The sequence below is a fragment of the Crocuta crocuta genome, unplaced genomic scaffold, assembly GCF_008692635.1.
Source record: "Crocuta crocuta isolate KB4526 unplaced genomic scaffold, BGI_CrCroc_1.0 scaffold48, whole genome shotgun sequence".
In the NCBI taxonomy this organism is placed as follows: Eukaryota; Metazoa; Chordata; class Mammalia; order Carnivora; family Hyaenidae; genus Crocuta; species Crocuta crocuta.
The window spans coordinates 13283965-13304215 of record NW_027533089.1 but is presented as its reverse complement, the minus strand read 5'-3'; the positions used below and the strand labels follow the sequence as shown (position 1 = coordinate 13304215).

The 20251-nt window shown below is 35.1% G+C and overlaps 1 protein-coding gene across 2 annotated transcripts in view; it reads left to right on the top strand.

The window, feature by feature from the left end:
- The window catches only part of PKN2 (protein kinase N2), a 138243-nt gene that overhangs the window by 102793 nt on the left and 15199 nt on the right, over nucleotides 1-20251 (top strand). For both annotated transcript variants that reach the window (XM_077746092.1, XM_077746093.1), the window contains exons 9-16: nucleotides 8853-8996; nucleotides 9314-9389; nucleotides 10199-10373; nucleotides 10607-10733; nucleotides 11219-11349; nucleotides 11431-11506; nucleotides 11585-11676; nucleotides 17560-17736. In XM_077746092.1, coding sequence (XP_077602218.1) covers nucleotides 8853-8996; nucleotides 9314-9389; nucleotides 10199-10373; nucleotides 10607-10733; nucleotides 11219-11349; nucleotides 11431-11506; nucleotides 11585-11676; nucleotides 17560-17736 — 998 coding nt within the window. The remainder of the gene's footprint in view (nucleotides 1-8852; nucleotides 8997-9313; nucleotides 9390-10198; nucleotides 10374-10606; nucleotides 10734-11218; nucleotides 11350-11430; nucleotides 11507-11584; nucleotides 11677-17559; nucleotides 17737-20251) is intronic.

Here is a 20251-nt window from a genome sequence, read left to right as displayed (position 1 = left end):
AAAAGGTAAATAGCTTTTCTTCTCCTAACAATAAAAAAAAAATTTTAAAAAAAAAAAAAACAAGAATCTAATATCAAAGCCAGGTCTTACCTAAAACCAGTATGTTCTTTTTAATAGTGGGCTAACTTTTCTCTTTGTTTCCAATATAGATTTTCTTAATCACATATCACAGTATTAATAATAAAAACTGACATTTACTGACCACTATGTGCTGATCTTGTGTTAACTCTTAATTTTCACACAATGCTAGGAGGTTGATACTATTAATATACATATTTTGCAGACGAGCAAAATGAGGCTCAAAAAGGCTAATAACTTGCCCAAGGTCACAAAACTAGTAAGTGGTGTAGAGCTAAGATTTTAACCTATTTTTTCCTACAGAAATTCATTAAGTATATAGCACTGGGCCATCTTGGTTTTAGAGGCCTTGTTTTTAATTACTGTATTGCCTGATCTGATCTGACCTCTACTCCTCTATATTTTTAAATCCTTTCATAGAAGCTTATAATTTACAGGTTAAAGACCAAATGCTTTTGCAAGTCATACAAAGCCCTTCATGACCTGTCTCTGCCCATCTTCTCCTCTTTATTTCCCAAAGCATTCGTACTTCTGTTCTAAGCTTTAATTAGATGAAAATATTTCCTATCCCTACAATATACTATATGCATGTTTAACTTTGTACATTCTTTCCCCTTTGACTCCTGTGTTCTCTCCTTTATTCTTATAATTTATATCCAAAAACCTAATTTGAGCAATTCTTATCTTTTCTGATCTTCCTACTACCTTCCCCTTAGGAAAAATTGGTCAGTTATCCCTTTTGTGTCATTATGCCTATTGTATATGCCTCTCTTTTGCCAGTATTGATTTACATTTCCATCTCCCCAATAAAACTATGATCTATTTGAGAACAGGACCATATGTTACTTCTCTTTGTATTTCCATAACAGTACTTAGTATAGACATTCATTAAATATACAACAGAATGACTGAAAATAACTTATACAAGAAATATTTTTAAAACTAACAAGGTTTGTTTGTTGTTTTTTTTTTATAATTTCCTTTTTTTTTTTCCCCTACTTCAGCTTATGCAGGTGACACACTCTGGTTGGAACAGTGATCCCCTAATAGAGTCCCAAAATGACACAATTAGAATCTGAGGGGAGGAGGGTCATATATAATTTTAAAATATCTTCTTTCTTACCTGCTCCCACCCTCCCACACATAACTGAGTCTGACTTACTTCCTTATGGCTTACGTGTTACTGTTCTGTAGCACACTATAGACATTTTAGCCTTTTTCTACCTCTCCAATCTTTAAAGTAATGTGCAAAGGCCTACATTTAGCACAGTGAGAAATACAAAACAGCAAGAAGCATTCTTTCCATAAAGGACTCTATGCTCTAGTAGGTTTAAAAAACACAGTTGGAGACAGAATTAAAGACTATTAAATTGTGTTTCAGAAGCTTAGGGAAGAATTCTTCCAGCATGAGCATGCATCAAGAATTTAAAAATACATGAGGATACAACCACCATGAGTAAGCTGCAATAGATAATGGGATTATTCATTATAGAATATAAAATAAATGTTTAAAATATTTAAATAATAGAGGAATTTGAAAACGTGAGCATAGAGTGAGTGACAAAAAAGACCAAGCAGAATTTTTAAAAAAACAAATAGTAGACATCTGAGATTATCTTCAAAACAATTGGGGGACCGTTAGTCCTCAGTTGTTGAAGAGAGTGAAATAAAACTTAACAGGGGCAACTGGGTGGCTCAGTTGGTTGAGCATCTGACTTTGGCTCAGGTCATGATCTCACGGTTCGTGGGTTCGAGACCCACGTCGGGCTGGAGCCTGCTTCAAATTCTGTGTCTCCCTCTCTCTGACCCTCCCCTGCTCACGCTGTCTCTCTCAAAAAAAAAAAAAAAAATTAAAAAGAAATAAAACTTAACAAAAATCAGAAATATATTTTTAATTGGAAACTAAGTGGATGGGCTAAATAACAAAAGAGTTAGTGGATGGAGGATAGAGCTAAAGAAGTTGCCCAAATGCAACACAAGGCAACAAAGAGATGAAAAAAGTGAGAGAGAGGCTAAGAGACGGGAAAAATAGGATGAAAACGACTAACACACTAAGTGGAATTCTAGAATGAGGAAGGGAGAAAGTGGGGCAGTGGTGAGATCTGAAGCAATAATGACCTAGAATTTTCCAGAATTAATGACAAACATTGAATCCTCAGATTTCAGAACACAAGTCCCTAGAAGGATAAATTAAGAGTTATACATATCTAAACTCAAGAGAAAGACCTCTGGGCTGGATTTAGTCAAGAATGCCTTTGTGAGGAAGATAGATGTTTAATTTTGTCTTGATGAAAAGAGAATTGGACTGGTACAACAGAAAAACTATTTGAAATCTCATATGAAAATAAACATTTTGGCAGGGGAATAAGATATAAGATTAGACATAGGAGCTATGTATGTAAAGACACAGACAGAAAAAAATTTAAAAGATTTGGAATAATAGGGAGTCTTTGGAACTTTTTATACAACTTAATTGATAAAGGAAGCACTTTTATACAAACTCTTAAAACACTAGCTTGTATCATAATTGTTTACTTCTCCCTTAGGAAGAGCGCAGAATCACTCACATCTATAGGAGGCAGACTTTTCAAGCAAAGATCATAACATTATATTCTCTATTGTCTTAGTCTCAATCTCTCCTCTCTGTATTTCCCATCCTCCCCAACGATCCTGAGGTTTTCCTCTTTTTGTCATATTCGGTCCAGCTGGAAAATCACCCATATTGGACTCCTCAACTGAAAAGAGATACTGCTGTTCCCTGATACGGTTGTTTTTTGTTTGCCCCTAGTAGATTCCAGTGGTCTCCTTTCCCTGGCCTGTGCTTTGCCCCTGGAACCTGATAGCTGTGGACTTGAACCACTAGGCTCTGACTTACAATAGGTGACATTGTTAGGAGGTGTGAGGATAGGAGGAGAGGGAAGTCAAGATGTTTGTTTCCCTTTCCCCTTCCCTATTTTCACAGCTTGGTTCAACTATGGCTACGGCTCCTATAGGACAGTCCCTTTTTCCAAGGTCCAGTTCTCATTGGATTATGAGAACTATTGCCTCTTACACATTGAGGCGAGGGGTGATAATGGATTTCTCCTGTTGCTAGATGTCAGTTGTTTCATCCTTGTTGGTTCCTTAACCTTAATCACACCTCAATAAATAGCCAGTTTTTAAAATTCAGAGTCTTTGAGTATGCAGCTTCTTTGCTGCTGAGACCTTAACTGATGTTTCTTAAGGTTGTGTTCTCTTGAGAAGCCCGTAGAAGGCCAATTAAAGAAGAAATAGAAGACCAGTTGATGTGATCTACCATGTTGTATCTTTACAAAGTCTTACCTTTTCTTGGTTCTTGAATTTTCCATGCTCTGCTTCTTGCCTCCTCTCTTTTGTTTTTGGCAGTGCAGCCTAGCTTTCATGTTCTTCTATTAGAGGTTCCCACACTTCTCAATTTACCTCATCCTCAGTGTCCTGTTGTTCTTTGTTTTTACAATGTGTGTCCAGGCCAAAAGAAATATCCAACGATTCCATTTATTAAGAAGTATTTACTGAAGCACCTGGTAGCCCAGTTCATTAAGTGTCTGACTCTTGATTTGGGCTTAGATCATGATCTGATGGTTGTAAAATTGAGCCCAAAGTCGGGCTCTGCACTGGGCATAGAGTCTGCTTAAGAGTCTCTCTCTCCCTCTTCCTCTGCTCCTCCTCCACTTGAGCGTGTGTGTTCCCTCCCTTCTCTCTCTCTCTCTCTCTCTCTCCCCCCTCCCCCCCAAAAAAAAAGTGCTTACTAAAAAATTTTCTGTGCAGCAAAGGAAACATCAAGAAAATGAAATGGCATGCTACAGAATGGAAGAAAATATTTGCAAATCTTATCTGATAAGGAATTAATATTCAAAATATATTTAAAAAGTCTTATAACTCAGTAACACAAAATATCTGATTAAAAATGTACAGAAAATGAATAGACATTTCTCTAAAGAAGACATTCACATAGTCAAAAGGTGCATGAAAATGTACTCAGCACCACTAATCATCAAGGAAATGCAAGTCAAAACCACAATGAGTTATCACCTCACACCTGTTAGAATGGCTGTCACCAAGAAGATAAAAGATAACAAGAGTAGACAAGGATGTGGAGAAAAGGGAGCCCTGGTGCACTTCTGGTAGGAATGTAAATTGGTGCAGCCATTATGAAAAACAGAATGGATGTTTCTCAAAAAATTAAAAATAGAACTACCATATGATTCATCAGTCCCACTCCTGGGCATATATTCAAAAGAAATGAAAACAATATCGAAGAGATATCTGCACTTCCATGTTCATTGCCACATTATTCACAATGGCCAAGTTATGGAAACAACCTGTCAATGCATGTATGGATAAAGATGTGAGATATATATGGAACATTAGTCACCCATGAGAAAGAGGAAGAAATCCTGCTATTTGCAACAACATGGATGGACCTTGGCGGACATTATGCTATATGAAATAAGCCAGACAAAGACAGATACTACATGGTATCATTTATAAAAAAAAAAAAAAAAAAAAGGTCAAACACATAGCAATCAGAGTTGCCAAGAGGTAGAGGGTGGGGAAAACATGGAGAGGTTGGTAAAAAAGTAAAAACTTCAGTTATAAAATGAATAAGGTCTGAGCATCTGGTGTATAACAAGGTGACTATAGTTAATAACACTATATAAGTGAAATTTACTGAGGTGATGGAAGTGTTAATTAGATGGGAGGAATCTGCATACTATATACATATATCAGAATATCATAATGTATACTTTATGTCATAATTTGTCAGTTATACCAAATTTAAAAAGTAGTTTCTAAAAATATACTTATTTAGTACTTATGTTCTAACTAGTTTTTTTGAGTGAAAAAATTGAAAGAAAAGATATGACTTTTACTTCATTTTTGTGTAACCAGTACTTACAAACGGAGTATGTCTGACTATTGTATACTATATAACTTCTCAAAGCATAAACACCACACTCTTACACATTGATTTTTCATGTGGAAAAAAACAATTGTTGAAATCCCAGTTTAGCAAAGGTAAGATGTCATCAGAAGGAATGTGGTACATTCTGATGTTGAAATAGAACTTACCGGCTAGAATGAGCAAATCTAGATGCTGGCGAGGATGTGGAAAAACGGGCACCCTCCTCCACTGTTGGTGGGAATGTAAACTGGTGCAGCCCCTCTGGAAAACAGTGTGGAGGTTCCTCAGGAAACTAACAGTAGAACTCCCCTATGACCCAGCAATAGCACTGCTAGGAATTTACCCAAGGGATACAGAAATGCTGATGCATAGGAGCACATGTACCCCAATGTTCATAGCAGCACTCTCCACAATAGCTAAAACATGGAAAGAGCCTAAGTGTCCATCAACAGATGAATGGATCAAGAAGATGTGGTTTATCTATACGATGGAATACTACATGGCAGTGAGAAACAATGAAATCTGGCCATGTGTAGCAACATGGATGGACCTTGAGGGTGTTATGCTGAGCGAAATAAGTCAGGCAGAGAAGGACAAATATCATATGTTTGCACGTATAGGAGGATTAGGAGGAACTTGACGGAGGACCAAGGGGGAGAAGAAGGGCGGAAATGGTGGGGGAAAGGGAGAGAGGCAAACCATGAGAGACTCTTGAATGCTGACAAAAACTGAGGACTGATGGATGTGGGGGGGTGGAGGGATGGGCATGGAGGAGGGCACTTGGGATGAGCACTGGGTGTTATGTGGAAACTAATTTGACAATAAACTATTTGTAAAAAAAAAAAAAAGAAAAGAAAGAAATAGAACTTACCATGGACTAATATTTCTTAACAGTGTCCCACAGATGTCACTGTGTTTCCTTTGTAAAGTTAAAATTTCCTCCATTGTCCCAGAGTTCCTCACGAACAGTTTGGGAACTTCAGTCTTCTTTGTGCTTCAGTTATTTTTATGCTAGATGTGTGCTAGGTTTTTTTAATTGAAGCACATTTTTAAGTTATTCTCCTTCCTCTCCTACATGTAGGGCTGATTCAGTGTCTTTTTTTTTTTTTTTTTTTTTTTTTTTTTTTTTTTTTACCTTTTTCTGTTTACTTTCAAGGCCTTATGGAGACTTCAGACAAGTCTTACAGGTGCCGTAGATCTTCCACAGTTTTTTCTTGGACCCTAGGTTCAAATTAATATTAAGACCAAATGAAGCACAAATTGAGACAGTTTACCAGTACTGCCCATCAGTAGCTCAGATTATACTGCTCAGCTATTTTAGTGGTGGTTTTACTCCATCTAGATTTTGTTGCTCTTACAGTTTGACATTACTTAAAGGATGTTCTAGCTTTATAGAACTGCCCTGCTTCATCTGAAAAATTGCCAGTAAATGAGCAGTCACACAGTTTAAATTCTATCAACATTAAGGACATCTCTTTAAGTATTTTCCTTTTTAGGTGCTGTATCCCCGCCTTACCTGTTCAAATCACACTAGAAGTTAGAGACTGAAGTAGGTTCGGGGTTCCATGAAACAGTGTGTTGAGAATTGACATAAAATAACAATCTGCTCTAGATCACAGTCACCCTCCCCTTTAAATTGTGGAGGTTTATTTCCCAAGGAACAATGCAAAGTAACAAAAAGTGAATAAATTTATCCCTAAAACCTCAAAGTAGAACTCCTAAGAAAGCTAGCCTAAGGCCTTGAGATCACTTTCCATCTCAGATCTTAGATTTTTCTAACACACTTCAGTTTAAAGCATGGAATGAAAAGAAAGCAGAAACAGAAATGAGTCGATATGTTTTACCAGAGTGGCTAAAATAAATACAAGTAAGGTTATTGGACCTCTTCTCATCCAGAGAAAGATGTAATCTTAACCATATGTCAAATGTTAGCAGTGTGAAAGTATAAGTAAGAACTTCTTATAAGTAAGCACTAATTCCATCCCCAGCATCTGTGTCCCTTGCATCTGTCTTTATGATCCATCACAGGTCTTCCTCCCTGATGTGGTGAAATAAGGTAGGAGGAAGTAGACCTCTCCTCTGATTGAAACAGTGTAGTGTAAGTTACCAGTCCCTGCTTCTGTTACCCATTCAGTTTTTTGCCAAAACACTTAAACTTTTAACTTGAGTAGATGCCATTTGTTGATCTTTAAAAAAAAATTGTACTCATACTTCCCCTTTCATAACGAGTATTAAGAAATGAAGAGGCCCTTGGTTCACATATTGCCATGTGTGACCTGGCACGTTGTGTCTTGACTCATTTTTTTTTTCATGTTCTGTTTTTTATTAAGTGTTGTATTCATTTGCAACAACTAATTATTTAAAGTCAGAAGATTTGTTGGGTGTACTAGGAGCTTATGTAATAGGCATAAGTTCCTAAATTGAAAGTTATTATATGAAAGAAGTAATTTATTACTTTGTTGAGCCTTGGCGGGGGGAAATGTTTCTCTCTTTTTGCGGATGGTTTGCAAAATCATGGAGAAGTCTGGTGCTTTCTAATTAGAATGGATGTAGATTATAACATATGTAGAGTTAATGGCTTGACCCCCAACTTACAAGCTGTGTTCTACTCTGCTTGTAATTATGTTCTAATTGATTGTTAAAGTCTTAAATATGGGGTTGCCTGGGTGGTTAAGTCAGTTGCATGTCCAACTCTTGATTTCAGCTCAAGTCATAATCCCAAGGTTGTGGGATAAAGCCCCACATCAGGCTTGGCACTGAGCGTGGAGATTCTCTCCCTCTCTCTCCCTCCTCTCCATTCCTCTCTCCCACTTGTGCACTCTCTCTTTAAAATTTAAAAAAAATAAAAGAGTGCACTTGGGTGTCTCAGTTGAGCACCTGACTCCCAATTTCAGCTCAGGTCATGATCCCCCCCCATCATAGGATCAGACCCCACATTGGCCTCCATACTAAGCATGGAGCCTGCTTGAGATTCTCTCTGCCCGTCCCCTGTTCATGCACGTGCACGCTCTCTCTCTATATATAATTAATAATAATAAAAATAGTCATTAAAGCCTTAAGTATGTTTTTCACATAAGCATTATTTTTAATGATTATGGTAATGATCCATAATAATGATCATGGATATGGTATAATATACTTGTCTCTAGTTTTTGGACATTCACATTGTTGCTAACTTTCTGCCTTTTGCAGGGAGGACAAGGGGCGGCTGTTGTAGTAAATGAACATCTTTTTGTATAAACTTACTCTGAATTTCCCTTTTGCCCCCTACCTGCACAGGCCCCTGCTATCACTAGTCCTATTATTACCCAGTGGTATTCTTCTGAAGATTAAATGACCTAATACTTTAAAGTGCTTAGCACAGTGTGTGGCACACTATAAGTGCAGGATAAATGCTATTTGTATACCATTCCCTAATTCAGCATGGGGACAAGGAAATACTACAGTTTGAAATGGGTTCTTTGAGGAGAGCACTGAGGTCTTTAAGCAATAGCACAGCAAGTGATACCAGGTAGAGAAGGAAAATCTGAAAAACTGAAGCTGTTACATGCCAAAGAGTCTCTATGGTCATTAATCTGTATTGGTCTTTCACAGATATGTATTCTTTATATAAAAAGAATATCTTAGCTAGAGATTGTGGGAATATAAATTTCTTCCTTGGAGTTAAAATATATGTTTGTTAAAATAACAGATAATAGAGAAACATTACAAAGCACTCTTTAAAATAGTGCACCTTTTGTGTGTGTTATTTTTGTTTTTTGTATTTGTATTTTATATTTTTTGTAATATTTTATTCAAGTGTGTGTCCAATCATGTCTTCTCTGTTTTTATTTTTTTTTAATTATCCTAGTCACGTGAACTGGAAATTTCAGTTTATTGGCGTGATTGGCGATCTCTGTGTGCTGTAAAATTTCTGAGGTTAGAAGATTTTTTAGACAACCAACGGCATGGCATGTGTCTCTATTTGGAACCACAGGGTACTTTATTTGCAGAGGTAATAAATGTATTTTATTAAATGTGCATCACTATACTTGGAATTGTATATGTAGGCATCGTGACATAGAAGTAGAAAGTGAATTAGGCTGAACAATAAACAACTTGAACCTTGGCCCGACTCTACTACTGCATAAGTGTATTTCTTTAAGACAAATCATTATCCTCTCTAGGTCTGTTTTTTCACCTAGAAAATGAGAAGTTGGGCTTAAATTATATCTTAGATTCTCAAGTTTTCAATACTTAGAAGTTTAATGAATTTCATGAAGCATAAATCCAAAGCTATATTTATGTCAACTTGAATTTTCTTCACTACAGGTTACCTTTTTTAATCCAGTTATTGAAAGAAGACCCAAACTCCAAAGACAAAAGAAAATTTTTTCAAAACAACAAGGTATTTACTAAGGAATCAAATATAATTTCTTTTGGTGTATTCTTAAATGTAGAAAATCTACCTTTAAAAGTAATACCCAACTTTGTTTTTTGTTTTCCTTTTATTCATTTCTAACTTTTTGTTAAGGAATGTTTCAGACATATGCATAATAGACTAATACAGTGTACCATCACTCAGCCTCAACAGCATTCAACTCATGGCCAGTTTTGTTTCACTGTATTCCATCCACATACTATGTTCTCAGATTATAAGAACCAAACCTAGAGGCACCTGGGTGGCTTAGTCGGTTAAGCGTCCGACTTTCGCTTGGGTCATGATCTCACAGTTCGTGGGTTCGAGCCCCGCGTTGGGCTCTGTGCTGACTGCCAGCTTGGAGCCTGGAGCCTGTTTCGGTCTGTGACTCCCTCTCTCTCTCTGACCCTCCCCTGCTCACGCTTTCTCTCTCTCTCTCCTAGAAATAAATAAAACATTAAAAAAAAAAATTAAAAAAAAAAAAAAAAAGAACCAAACCTAGGCCTCGTATTGATTCATCCATAAATACAGTTAGTATCTCTAAAAGATAATTCTTTTATTTTTAGAGAATTCTTTTTTAAAACTTAGCCACATATCCTTCCTATACTTGAAAAAAACAGTTCCTTCCTATTTATTATTAAAACTATTTTCACTATTTTGCACTAGCCTAATAACAAATAGTTAAGAACTGTTTTTAAGTTGACAAATTTTGTTTGTTCTTCATAAATTATAAACCAGTGAATATGAATTTTTAAATTGTGGCTTTTNGCTATTTTCTTTACTCACAATATCCACAGGCAAAACATTTCTCAGAGCTCCTCAAATGAATATTAATATTGCCACTTGGGGAAGGCTAGTGAGAAGAGCTATTCCGACAGTAAATCATTCTGGCACCTTTAGCCCTCAAGCTTCCGTGCCTGCTACAGTGCCAGTGGTTGATGTACGCATCCCTGAACTAACACCTCCAGCTGGGTATGTGTCTAAGATTTTTAAGCAATGCTTTTATAAAATAGTTACTGCAACATTCATGCCTACTGCTTACAGTGGGTCTATTAAAAATCTGATTTTTTCCAAACAGTATTTTGAAATTAGTGTTCTGCTTACTTTCAAAAAATCAAAATAAAATTGTTTGCTTTAATTTTAAAGCTATTTAAAATATATGCTTTTGATTACTGTTTTTGGTGAATTGTTTTATCTTCTATAAGTGATTCTACAGTAACCAAATTGGACTTTGATCTTGAACCTGAACCTCCTCCGGCCCCACCACGTGATTCTTCCCTTGGAGAAATAGATGAATCTGCTGAATTAAGAGATTTGGATACACCAAGCCAGGCAAGGCATTTTATACCTTGTATAATTCCTTTTCACCAAATGAATTACCAATAAAAGCATCAGAGTGAATGAGGTGTACATTTCAATTAAAAGTTGCCCAGGTGAACTATGTTTTTATGTTTCTTATGAGTGATACATAAAACCTCTGGATGCTCATGGGCCAGTAGAGATTGAATAGGCTGATGAAGCTAAAAGCATAGGAGCATGGTTGATGTTAGATGATATGTTGCCTCACACACGCTTAATCTTCTAACTTCGTTAACATGATTTCAGAATATGCATTGAAAGTGATGATAATGTGTGCATTTTTAAATTTTTTGGCTAAGTGTTATATAGAAATTAACTGTTAAGAATGAATGTCCATTATCTGAATTTTACTTTTCTCACTAATATTTTTATTGACTTTTGACATTTTTAAATTTCATCTTTACCAAATAAGTTTTCTTAATGTTTCTATGATTTAATGAGTATTTAACATTTTATAGGATTCAGAAGCTGTTTTTGCTATTGAGAATGACAGAAATAGTATACTTCCAAAATCTCAATCTGAATATGAGCCTGATACTCCTCAACCAGGCCTAGGATACAGTGGTATTCGAGAACTTGAGGATAGAAGGTAAAGAATATATACACAGCTTTGCTACTACATGTTTGGTCGCATACTTTTGCCCTATTTTTAATAACATACTGTTTTCAGATCTCAACAGATGTTTCAGTTTAATCTACAAGACTTCAGATGTTGTGCTGTCTTGGGCAGAGGACATTTTGGAAAGGTAATCTTTTAAGTTTTCTTGGAATGACTTCAAAAGTAATAACTGAAATAGAAAATACCTATTTTAATCTCATTTCAGGTGCTTTTGGCTGAATATAAACACACAAATGAGATGTTTGCTATAAAAGCCTTAAAGAAAGGAGACATTGTGGCTAGAGATGAAGTAGACAGGTTAGTTTTTTTTTTTAATGAAATTGTTTATTTTTCTGAAGTTTTAACATAAGATCATGAAAATTGATGTATATTTTATAACAACAAAACTTCCCATTTTTGTAACACGTGAAGAAACTAAATTAATGTATCTGTACTTGACATAAGGTAGGCATTAATTATTGTTTTTCTTTCTAGTCAACTTCTCCTTAGGACACTTTACTGGTTAGTGTGTACCAAGGAAAGATGATGAAATGTGTAAACTAATTCTGTTAAGATTTTTATAGTTGGAGATGTTAAAGTGTTTATTTATTTATTAAACATTTATTTATTTTTGAGAGACAGAGACAGCATGAGCAGGGGAGGGGGAGAGAGAGAGGGAGACACAGAATGTGAAGCAGGCTCCAGGCTCCGAGCTGTCAGCACAGAGCCCGATGTGGGGCTCGAACCCACAAAACAAGATGATGACTTCGCGTGGATGCTTAACCGACTGAGCCACCCAGGTGCCCCTAAAGTGTTTATATGGAATGTGATTGGGCGATACTATTTCCCATTTCGTATTATAGAAGTAATACAATGTCATCTATAGGTAATCTGCACTTAATTGAGTGGTTAATATATTCTGTTTTATAAAATACACCTATATCTATTTTTTCTTTCATTTTTCTTAAAATGGCATTTTTTAACCAGAGCATCTTACTTTTTCTGGGTTTAATGAGTATAAATTGATATTGATACATCTTTATATACAGCTTTTAAAATGCAGGGACTTTGGGGACAGTATTATAATTAGGTTAGAGAATATGCTTTAACAGGGTGACTACGTAGAAAATTATTGTATAACAAGTGGCATATTTATGTGCTCTTTTTTTACACTTTTTTTAACATTTTATTTTTATTTTTTGAGAGAAAGTGAGCAGGGGAGGGGCAAAGAGAGAGAGGGAGACACAAAATCCAAAGCAGGCTCCAGGTTCTGAACTGTTAGCACAGAGCCCTACCTGGGGGCTTGAACCAATGAACACAAGATCATGACCTGAGCCGAAGTCGGATATTCAACCGACTGAGCCACCCAAGCACCCCACAAGCAGCATATTTATTACAGAAATAGACTTTCCGTTGATATTTGACAAGCAGGATTTTTCTTAAGTCACTTGGAAGCACCAGTTGATCCTAATAGAAGACAGTTCTGGATATAAAAAGAGTCCGGTACTAAGAATGAGAAGACTGATTTTTCTACTTCTGGTTGTTTCTTCTTAGTTAAGGATTTAACCCCAGAGCAATTCACTGAACACCTTTAAACCTCAGTTGCCCTGCATATTTTAAAACATTTTTTTGGTGATGCTTGCCTTAATGAATTATATTAAATCCCATTAAGAGTGTGTGTGTGTGTGTTTGTGCGCACGTGCGCACTGTTTTTAATATTTTACGTACACACACATGCATTCACATACCAAATTGCTATTGTTAATATTTTTTACATTATATGGGAAGTTCTTAGAATTAGGATAGATCTTGAAAATGAAGTTTTCATTTATGTTAAAAATTTTGCCCTTTGGATTTGCCTATTTATTTTTTACCTGTTTTTCTTACCCCTCAATTATATCAAAATAAACTCTTTCTTGATATGTATAACTATTCAGAAAGGATTATGCTGTATATGTATGCAGTATTCTGTGCATCATATGTTTAGAACTATATTTTACAGAAGTAGTTGGTTAAAGCAAACCTTTAATCACACTGTCAGTCTGTTTATAACTGCAATAATAGATGGATCAAATACTTTTCTTTTATGGAAGAATGTTTCCTTTATTCCAGATCTGTGAATGGTAAATGCATTGTTTTCCAACTACCTCTGTTAATCTCCAATGATTTGTGTAGCTTTTTGCTACGTTATTACTACTTTGAGTCAAGTCTTTATAGAAGAACACTTTCTAATTAAATCTAACAGAATAACATTAATATTACTATTAATGAAGAATGTCCAGATCTGAAGAAGTAGCTTTAGCCAGGATCTAGGCTGTTACCCCTACTGAAAATTAATTCACCCTTGTTGAAAAGTTGAGTTACCTAACTTCCGTTATAGATCCACATATTCCATAACATGGAAGTAAAATAACCTCCAGTAGGTATAAAAACAGAAATGGAAAATTTCGATAGAAATATGAGAAAGGCAGCAAAAAGGAGCAGTTAGGGCACCTAGCTGGCTCAGTCAGTTAAGCATTTGCCTCTTAATTTCAGCTCACATCATGATCTCACAGTTGTAAGATCGAGCCCCACCTCTACCTCCACGCCAGCGTAATAGCTGCTCAAGATTTTCTCTCTCCCTCTCCCCTGCTCACACACTCTCTCTCTTTCTCTCTCTCAAAAAAAAAGAGAGCAATTAGATGAAGTCAAGAAAAAATAATTTAGGAAATTAAAAAATAAACATTTTTAAAATAATATATATTTATAACTTGTAATTCTGAATAGTATACAACTCAAATTAAACTAATAAGTAAGCAGAATCCTTTATATTCTCTTCCTAATTCATCCTTTTAATAGATCCATAGACTTCAATGTTATTACATATTACTGACTTTTGTTTTAAATCAATTTATCCAAAATATTTGATGCTACTTAATATTTTACTTCAAAAACTGCCTTTTTAAAAAGACAGATTATAGAAAATTCCAAATCAACCTCTTTTTAAAATGTAAATTATGAACTAACTCCAGAGTAATGTAATTCATGTACAAAGATTACATTCTCCACCTACCATTCATAGAACGTTCTCTGTGAGTCCCATTTATGCCTAGTCCTGAATAAGAATGATCAATTTATGTCCCTGTAGTGCCTCCTCACTCAAGCTTCCTTTTCTTACCAGTTCATATTTCAAGACAACAGAAGAGGGCTGGAAGTATCATTTTGCAGTCATAGAACAAAAGCACATCTAAACACATATATGTGCCTATATTTATTTATATTTTAAAATCTATATATAAATATGATTGAATCCTAAGATCTTAGCTTTATTACCAATGTTGTTTTCCAGTGACCAAAATAACTATTTATACAAGTTTTCAAGTTTCTAAAACATCTCATAAGGTACTGAACTTTGTGTACATAAGGAAGTACACAAAAAATGTTAGGATGGAACTAATCACGGAAATAAGACATAAGTGCATTAGTTATGTAAATAAAAGAGGCTAGATATGTTTGAGTTTAAAATAGTACAGACAGTAGCAGATCAAAGAAAGGGGAACATCATGGGGTGTTGATGGGTTTAGGTAAGGCCTTATAAAGACTGGATTTGTGCTCCACTTTGGCAGATGGAAAATACTTGGGAATATGGAGAAAAGTTAAATGACAATTTAGAGGGAAATGTTCTGGATAGAAGGAATAAAATTTGAAATTTTGAATAAGGTTGGACTATTTCATGAACTTTTAAAGGAAATATACAATTTAGATAAGGCTGGGAGAAGTTAACTCCTAACAGGGTAACTTATTGGTGTGCTGCAAAATGCTTAAAATTATTGTCGTAATTTTGGTCTATAAAAAGCCTGCTTCATTTACCTAAGAGTCTGAGACATCTATCCAGCCTTCATCAGTATTGCTAGTCCTCATCAGATCATTCCTGTGAATGGCATTAAGAGCCACTTTAAGAGGCATTCTGATCAGCGATTCTCAAGTCTTTTACATCATTTACATGTTTAACACAAGTCTAACCTAATACTTGTCTATGAGAATTAGTGATTCACCCATAAATATACAACAGTAGACAATGCAGAGACCAGGTATGTCATCTAGTTGAACCCAAACATCTTGTCATTTTGTTTTTATTTTTCCTGAATATTTTTTCTGTGGTACCCAAAATTTAGGTTGATTTTGGAAATGTGTTATTTTAGAAACCATCTTATCTATCTTAGATCCCAGTTGGACGTTATTTTCCAGTAAATTTTGATGGTGATGAAAATCAAAACTTCTATTAACTTTTTAAAAATCTTTTATGAATTTATTTCTAATAATGACTTAATTTGTAATAACGTTTAGAAACCTTGCCAAATATATGTAGACGTAAGCCTAAAGCTTTAAAACAAATGTACTGGGGTTTCCTGTTTCTGAGTATGTATAAAATTATAAACAGATTGTGTGAAATCAGAAGGTAAGAGTTTGTCTAGAATGTGACCTTATTAAATGGAGTTTAAACACTATTTCATAATAGCTGCATTTACTGCCAGTATTTAAAACTGAACAGATGTTTTCATAATCCAGAAGACAACTATATTAACATAGCATTAAAAATTCCATGCTCCTCTACACAATAGGTATACTCTTAAATGTTTTCAAAATTCTGTTTAATTTTTTTTTTGTCCTAGCAATGTAGTCTGGATACACAAATAAATACTTTATCTTTAAAATTACCTTTTTAAAATAACTCCTTAAAATACCCAAAAGAAAGAAGAATGGATCTACCTCCCTCTTAACATTAGCTAGTTTGGCAATTTGAAATTAACAAAAATAACAAAAATCTAAGAAGTGTTTTAATTTTAAAAATAAAAGCACTAATAATGCTATTTTAAAACACTAAGATCCAAAAGTGCCTATTATAATTAGAAACATAAATATAGGGGGTCCTGGGTGGCTCAGTCAGCTAAGCACCCAACTTCATCTCAGGTCATGATCTCGTGGTTCCAGAGTTTGAGTCCCGCATTGGGCTCTCTGCTATCAGCACAGAGCCTGCTTTGGATCCTCTGCCTCTCTTTCTTCTGCCTCTCCCCTATACATGCTCTCTCTCTCTCGAAAATAAATAAACATTAAAAAAAAAAGCCTAATCTAATTGTTAATAAAATGTATATTAGTATCTTTATTTTAATCAGGTGCTTAAAATAAGTTAATTTCAGTGTGTATTTGAATAATATTTTATCCAGTTTTCTTCTACTTTGTGTTTTAAAGTCAAGTTGATTTACTAAATATTTTTAAGGGAAGGAAGAAAGGTATTTTTTACTGTGTAGGCAAAATTAATGTTCCAGAGTCTTGTAAGTTTGACCACTGTTCTTCGTAGCAGCTTATAAGAGTCACAAGCTGCTACAAAGGCAAAACCTGTGATTGCTATAGATTTTACAAATTAGATCATTCTCAAGGAGCTTCCTTGAAGCATGTTAATTAATAGAATTCTCTATGTACCTCTTTATTTTCCAGTCTGCCTTATAAATTAAAATTTAATGCATCCTATCTTTACCTTTCAACTTCATATATCATTTGAAAAAATATTTGAATACTATAGCTTATAAATACTGTCCTTGAACTTACTTTCATCACAAATTTTATATTTTTTAAATGATTCTTTAGGCTGCTATATTCTCTCACCAATTCCCAATAAAATCACCCCTAAGTAAGCCTTCCTTAATTAACTATAACCAGTAGCCATGTATGTGCTACTCTAATGCAGTCAATGTCAACTCTAATCTTTATGTCATTCTAATCATATGTTTTAGTTTCCATTAATATATTTCTTCTTTTCCTTTTTTTTATTTTGAGAGAAAGAGGGAGTGCAAGCAGGGGAGGGGCAGAGGGAGAGAGAATCCCAAGAAGGCTCTTCACTGTCAGTACAGAGGCCTATTGGGGGCTTGAACTCACAAACCGTAAGATAATGACCTGAGCTGAAAAGAGTCCAGCGCTTAACCAACTGAGCCACCGAGGCACCCTGAGTTTTCATTAAATTATTTTAGTTAAAGTTTTATATATCAAGTAGACCAGATTTTTCAAAGCATTTATAGCAAAACTGAGACATATTTTATGGTTTTAAAGTTCTAATAGGTAAGAACTTTGCTTGTTTTAGAGTTCAGTAATTTTTTTAAAGATTGTTACTTCCAACCACAACTTTTTTTGAAAAACCTGTTGATTCTTAAATGTTTTCTCTTACAGCCTGATGTGTGAAAAAAGAATTTTTGAAACTGTGAATAGTGTAAGACATCCCTTTTTGGTGAACCTTTTTGCATGTTTCCAAACCAAAGAGCATGTTTGCTTTGTAATGGAATATGCTGCCGGTGGGGACCTAATGATGCACATTCATACTGATGTCTTTTCTGAACCAAGAGCTGTGTGAGTATGCTTTAGACGTTTCTCTGAGTCTTTTCTTGACCGATTTTTTGCTAAAAAGGAAAAAAGCTCTCTGAATTTTTTTTCTTTTCAAATGGAAAATAGATTTCTGCAAAGAATATTAGAACTCTACTTATTTACCTTTTTGCCATATATAAATGTATCTGTTTTACTTTGTTGTCCATGTTAAATTTTATGGATTACCCCAAATCACACTTGATAATTTAGATGAACAGTTTAAGTTCATTTTAGTAAAATACCTTCTTTTTCTCTATTACATTTTCTCCCTAGGGAATACCATCTAACCCCATGGCTTTTTTTTTTTTTTTTTTTAATTTTTTTAGAACCATGGCTTTAAGTACTTAACTATACTCAGAGTACATTGTTATGTGAAAAAACATAATATAAAAGAGTCTCCAAGTGTTTGTATGAAATATTTGTATTTGCATTTTAAAGGATAATAAGTTGATATATATTATTGCTTGCATGTGCTTAAGATATCTCTGAAAGAATATAAAAGAAACTCATATGCATATTGCCTCCAATGAAAGATGTAGAAAGCAGACTTTTCACTCTCTCTTTGTAGTTTTTTAACTCACTATTATATGAAGGTTGTGCTTCTTCAAATGTATAAAAATAAGTAATAGGAAATGTTTGAGATTAAATATACATGTATATATATTTTCCCCCTACTGATATCCCAGTTTTAAGCCCTTAAATGGTGAAGCTAGGATTTGATCTTAGGAAAGTGCTCTGAATAGCCACAGTCTATATGCTGATGTTTACCAACTTTATATCTCCAGCCCTGACCTCTGACCTCTTCCCTAAACTTCCCACTCTAATAACATTCAGCACCAACCTGACTTTTCCCTTCATATGGCTTAATAAGTATTTCTCTTTGCAAACTAAATTTCTGATTTTTCCCATTTCCCCCAACCTTGCCCACTAGTCCCAGACCTGCTACTCTTCTAATCTTCTCCTTCTTAATAAAAGACAGTACCAGTTGTTCAAGCCAAAAGATAGGGACTCATTTTTTTAAGGTTTTATTTTATTGAATTTCAGTTAACATACAGTATTATATTAGTTTCAGGTGTACAATATAGTGATTCACAATTTCGTGTATCATCACCTGGTACTCATCACAAGTGCACTTCTTAATCCCTATCATCTATTTAGCCCATCCCCCCCATCCACCTCCCCTCTGGTAACACATCAGTTCCCTAAGTTAAGAAATCTATTTCTTGGGGCACCTGGGTGGCTCAGTCAGTTAAGTGTCCAACTTCAGCTCAGGTCATGATCTCACAGCTTGTGGGTTGAAGCCCTGCGTCAGGCTCTGTGCTGACACCTCAGAGCCAGGAGCCTGCTTGAGATTCTGTGTCTCCCTCTCTCTCTGCCCCTTCCCTGCTTGCGCACGCACGCGTGCACGCGCGCTCTCTCTCTCTCTCTGTCTCTCTCTCTGTCTGTCTCTGTCTCTCTCTCTCTCAAAAATAAAGTTTTAAAATTTAAAAAAAATCTGTTTCTTGATTTGAGGGAATTACTCTTTGGGGTTTTCCTTTTTTTGAGGGAATCATTCTTGATTCTCTTTTTCCCTCCAGTGCAGCATCCAAATTATTAGCAAGTCTGATCAACCTACTTTCAAAACATCCTAAATCCTAAAAATCACAAACAAACAGTAAACCTTTATTTATCTATATTCATCACTTACCTATATTCTGACAGCTGACATTTGTGTAGCATGTTCACTTTTACTCCTTTATTTATTTGATCTCATCATGACAATTAGAAGTATATAAAGCAAATAGTAGTACTATCCTACCTTCAAGTTTCAGATGAATAAATAGAGGGATGGGGTGCCTGGGTTAAGCGTCTGACTTCAGCGTAAATCATGATCTCATGCTTCATGAATTCAGGCCTCACATTGGGCTCTGTACTGACAGCTCAGAGCCTGGAACCTACTTCGGATTCTATGTCTCTCTCTCTTTCTGCTCCTACCCTGCATGTGCTTGATCTCTCTCAAAAATAATTAATAAACATTAAAAAAAAAAAAAAAGGAAGAAATAGAAGGATTAGTTCTAATGGTTAGTGAAACTTTCAAAATGGATACAGAAGCCAGAAAGTAAAGGGCATTTCCTGAATATTTTAAAATTAAAAGCAATCTAGACTATGCCTAGCCTGTCCTAACTGCACTTGGAAATTTGTTTTTGTTTTGCTATGCACCTCCCCCTTTTTAAAGAAATTTAAAATGCAGTTCTGCTTTAAGGAACTTTTATTTTTGTTGAGAATACAAATCATATACAGATGAAAGAGTTAAGCCCAATGAGATAAGCCCACTGAAATAAAAGAATAAAATTCTGGAGCACGTGGGTGGCTCAGTTGGTTGAGTGTTCAACTCTTGGTTTCGCCTCAGTTCATGATCTCATGGTTTCTGAAATTGATCCTTGTGTCCAGCTGCGCACTGACAGCACATGGACTCTTTCTCTCCCTCTCAAAATAAATAAACTTAAAAAAAAAAAAAAAA